The sequence below is a fragment of the Sinocyclocheilus rhinocerous genome, unplaced genomic scaffold (genome assembly GCF_001515625.1).
Source record: "Sinocyclocheilus rhinocerous isolate Xijiao unplaced genomic scaffold, SAMN03320098_v1.1 scaffold2400, whole genome shotgun sequence".
NCBI lineage: Eukaryota > Metazoa > Chordata > Actinopteri > Cypriniformes > Cyprinidae > Sinocyclocheilus > Sinocyclocheilus rhinocerous.
In genome coordinates this window covers 88,952-93,439 of record NW_015646358.1, presented here as the reverse complement: position 1 = coordinate 93,439, position 4,488 = coordinate 88,952, and the positions used below count along the sequence as shown (strand labels likewise).

General features: G+C 37.1%; 1 protein-coding gene across 2 annotated transcripts in view; it reads left to right on the top strand.

The window, feature by feature from the left end:
* LOC107707604 (STE20/SPS1-related proline-alanine-rich protein kinase-like) overlaps positions 1–4,488 on the top strand; it is a 77,356-nt gene that overhangs the window by 40,136 nt on the left and 32,732 nt on the right. For both annotated transcript variants that reach the window (XM_016511682.1, XM_016511681.1), the window contains 2 exons: positions 361–483; positions 2,790–2,819. In XM_016511682.1, the coding sequence (XP_016367168.1) occupies positions 361–483; positions 2,790–2,819 (153 nt within the window). The remainder of the gene's footprint in view (positions 1–360; positions 484–2,789; positions 2,820–4,488) is intronic.

The window sequence follows — 4,488 nt, the reverse complement described above, 5'->3', positions numbered from 1 at the left end:
ATATATATATATATATATATATATATATATATATAATTATTATTTTTATTTTTTTTCTAATTCGATCGTATTTGATTGCTAATTTGATGCTTATGTGATGAGTAGGTCATTCCTTATTTTACATTCCCTACTTTTTAATTTCTGCTTTTTAGCATTTTTGCTTCGAATCAAAAGTTGTAATGTGCTTTATCTCAGAGCTGGTTGGTTTGGTTCCAAAACTCTTTATATATATTTTGAAATGCTTATGGAGAAAACGAATGAGAAAAATACTTTCAGAACCAAATCTGCTGGAAAAGTGTGCAGTCACTGCTGTGTGCACACTATGGTGAGATTGACAGCGTGTCCCGTTCACACCTGCAGGTCAGAAGGGTTCCGGGTTCGAGTGGTCATCTGCACAAGACCGAGGATGGAGACTGGGAATGGAGTGATGACGAAATGGACGCGAGAAGTGAGGAGGGGAAGGCTGCTGTCAATCATGGAAGGGTAAGCGTGGCCTTGCAGGATGTGAATCATCATTCTTAATGGGATAGCTCACCCAAAAATGTATATTCACAGAAATTATTTATTTATAAATATGTTTAGAATATGTATTATGTTTATGTAATATGAGTGCGAAAATGTTACAGGTGACGAGGAGCTTCAGTAGAACAACAGTGAACAGCAGTCAGATGAGATATTGTTAGGCCATATGTCAGTAAAAATGAATTTTCCTGTCCTGTCAGCCGGTTTACTGTGCTCGTAGCACGTGCTCTTCAATTGCATGCACAAACGTGGCGGCGCGTGCTGTAGCCTGTTTCATTTCATATTAAAGCGCAAAAGAAACTACGAGCATGCAGTGTCATAATTGTGTCGTCAGTTAAGTCATGAAGTTACCAAAACTGTGCATGCGTGTATTAGTTATTTATGAGTCAGATTTAAGAACATGTCTCTGAAATGGTTTTCAAAACTGTCCTGGAGCAGCCCAGCACCGTCTCCCTCATCTAACACACCCGATTCAACTCCTCAGCTCATTAGTAGAGACTTTAAGACCTGAAGCATGCGAGAAAAGTTAGAGTTGTGAGAAAATATAGATGCGTGTCAAATCCATGTCATGTTCAGCAGCGGCGGCTCTAAAAGCAGCCAAAATAAGCTAATAACCAGCTGCTGTGATGTCTGTTCATCAAAGAACTAAAGAAATATGAGGAAATCAATAATCTTTTGTAGCTTTAACGATTCATCTATATTTAATTTAGAATATAGTGTTTGATAACTTTATTCAATTTCTGTAGATTTCCTACTTGCTGAAGGGCACAGGTTAATATGACATTTATTATAATGGGTTTATGTGAAATTTGTTTTGTTCACTTAAATTAGAAGTTATTTTTTAAAGTCTAATAAATGTTCAAATTGATAGCTCTCAATTATACTGAAATGTTGAATGGCTATAGTCAATGGTTAAATATCAGAAAAAAAAACTCTTTAATGGAGACATCAGTAGTATTGGTATCAGTGATACTCGCCTTCAAGGGATAGTTCACCCAAAAATGAAAATTCTGTCATTAATTACTCACCCTCATGTCGTTCCAAACTCTCAAGACCTCCGATCATCTTCGGAACACAAATTAAGATATTTTTGATGGAATCTGCCAGCTCTCTGACCCTCCCATAGACAGCAAGGGTGAACAGCGTATGTTGTTCTGTGTCAGCCGCACCACACGGATACGTTATTTTTGTTCAAATCAAAGCACAACAACGTAGAAAACGTATCTGTGTGGTGCGGTTACGGTTGAACCCCTGATGTCACATGGATTATTTTACCGATCTCCTTACTACGTTTCTGGACGTTGCTCGTGGTAGTACCCTTGCTGTCTATGGGAGGGTCAGAGAGCTGGCAGAATGCATCAAAAATATCTTAATTTGTGTTCTGAAGATGAACGAAGGTCTTACGGGTTTGGAACGACATGAGGGTGAGTAATTAATGACAGGATTTTCATTTTTGGTGAAAAAAGATGCCATTAAACAACTATTACAAAGTATACTGTCTTTATGTTGTTTTTACATTAATTTGAAGATTGAATGTGAAATTATTCAATATAAAAGTATATTTAAAAATTTAATGTTAGGTGTGATTAATCGTGATTAATATCAGAAAAATGTGTGATTAATTAGTTATTTTTTAATCGATTGACAGCACTAATATTTATATATTATAAACTTTAAATTCCACACCTTCTGAAGTCATACAATATTTTTGTGTGATGAACAGACTGAACTTGATGTATCACACAAATGTATCATTTGTCTTCAGAAACTGTAATGCATTCATTTGGAAAAATGCAGTATGGAAGCATTTTCACTAGTGGTCTCAGACTTTTGGACCTTACTGTAAAAATAAAGCCTTCAGTATGTATTTGTGTTTAACCCACATATGAAATTTGAAGAAATTAACTTCTCCTATGCGTTTCACCTCAAGCTCTCTTAATATTTTATCATAAATGCTCTGCCTGTACCATACAGGTTACGCACACCATTTGATCAAAGCCAAGGGGCCTTTTTCACTCTGAAATGTGGAATATATAATGCTAAAACGTCTCCGACAGGAAGGAACAATCAGAGCCCCCGAAGCGAAGCGTCCGCAAATCAGCGGCTGCTAATGAAGCTGGAGACGTTGTTCTTGTGTTTATTGTTTATTATGGAATGCAAATGAGCAAGTGCTGATTGCACTCCCTCACAAATAGCTACATCTGTCTGTCGTACTTTGTGCGAGAGCGAGAACATAATTGAATCCTGTCTTGTTATTGCTTTTGCAGTCACGCAGGGTCAAAGATGAAAACCAGCATGTAAGTTACAGTCATTCTCTTTTTTTACCTTTCAGAATGTTTGTGTTTTAATTAGCTGTGTGGAGTAATGCATCGCTGCTTTGAGTGTGTCAACATGAAATCGAAACTGACCCTTTTTACTTTACGTAATGCACATTACCCATTTTATAGTGGATGATTCATCAGTGCAAGAAAATAAATGTTTGTCTTTCATCAAAACTTGCTTAATTTCTGAAACAGCATACTTTTTAGCAGTACAGGCTGTTGGTCAGTGTTGACCAGTAGCCAAATAGGTATTTAGTCATTGTTTAGGTTGTTGTTGTTGGTAATGCAGCCTTTATTTAATCTTTCTGATAGTTAATTATTGTTAATTTGCACTATTGTTTTGTATAAGAAAAATGAAACAGGCAAAAAAAGACATATGTTGAAAGAGGGACCTGAACATTGTTTATAGACCAGAATATAATAAAAACTTGGATGGACTCTTTGGTTTGGGCTAGAATACAACCAACTAGTAACCACCCAAAGCCACCTAATAAAATGCGTAGAAACACCCTGGTAACCACCCAAAACACCCTAGTAAAACGCATAGCAACACCCTGGTAACAACCTAAAGCACCCTATTAAAACAAATAGCAATGCCCTGGTAACCACCCAAAACACCCTAGTAAAACGCATAGCAACACCCTGGTAACAACCTAAAGCACCCTATTAAAACAAATAGCAATGCCCTGGTAACCACCCAAAACACCCTAGTAAAACGCATAGCAACACCCTGGTAACCACTCAAATCACTCTAGTAAAATGCATAGAAACGCCCTGGTAACCATCCAACACACTCTTGTAAAATGCATAGAAACACCCTGGTAACCATCCAAAACACCCTAGTAAAACGCATAGCAACACCCTGGTAACCACCCAAAACACTCTAGTAAAACACATAGCAACTCCCTGGTAACCATCCAACACACTCTTGTAAAATGCATAGAAACACCCTGGTAACCACTCAAAACACTCTAGTAAAACTCATAGCAACTCCCTGGTAACCACTCAAAACACTCTAGTAAAATGCATAGAAACGCCCTGGTAACCACTCAAAACACTCTAGTAAAACACATAGCAACACCCTGGTAACCACTCAAAACACTCTAGTAAAACGCATAGAAACTCCCTGGTAACCACTCAAAACACTCTAGTAAAACACATAGCAACACCCTGGTAACCACTTAAAACACTCTAGTAAAACACATAGCAACGCCCTGGTAACCATCCAAAACACTCTAGTAAAACGGGTAACACTTTAGGGACCAATTCTCACTATTAAAGGTGCAATAGGTGATTGTCTTCAGAAACATTTTTTGTTATGCTGGTTGAAAGTCTCTTCCATCTTCACAAGTTAAGTGGTCTAAATGTATTTATCTGTATTTATATATTCTGTGGAAGGCATAGGACCAAGAAATGTTCGTCCAATCAAAACGCTCGCTGATGATTTTCACTAAAATTTGATGGCCTCCAGTATATTTTTTGCGGTTACACTTTATTTTGATAGTCCACTTTAGACATTCTATTAACTATAAGTAACTTTGTAACTACATGTCAACTACATGTCAACTAATTCTCATTAATTTGCAATTACATGTCTACTAACTCTCAGAGTAGACTGTTAGGGTAGGTTTAGGGTTAGTAGAAT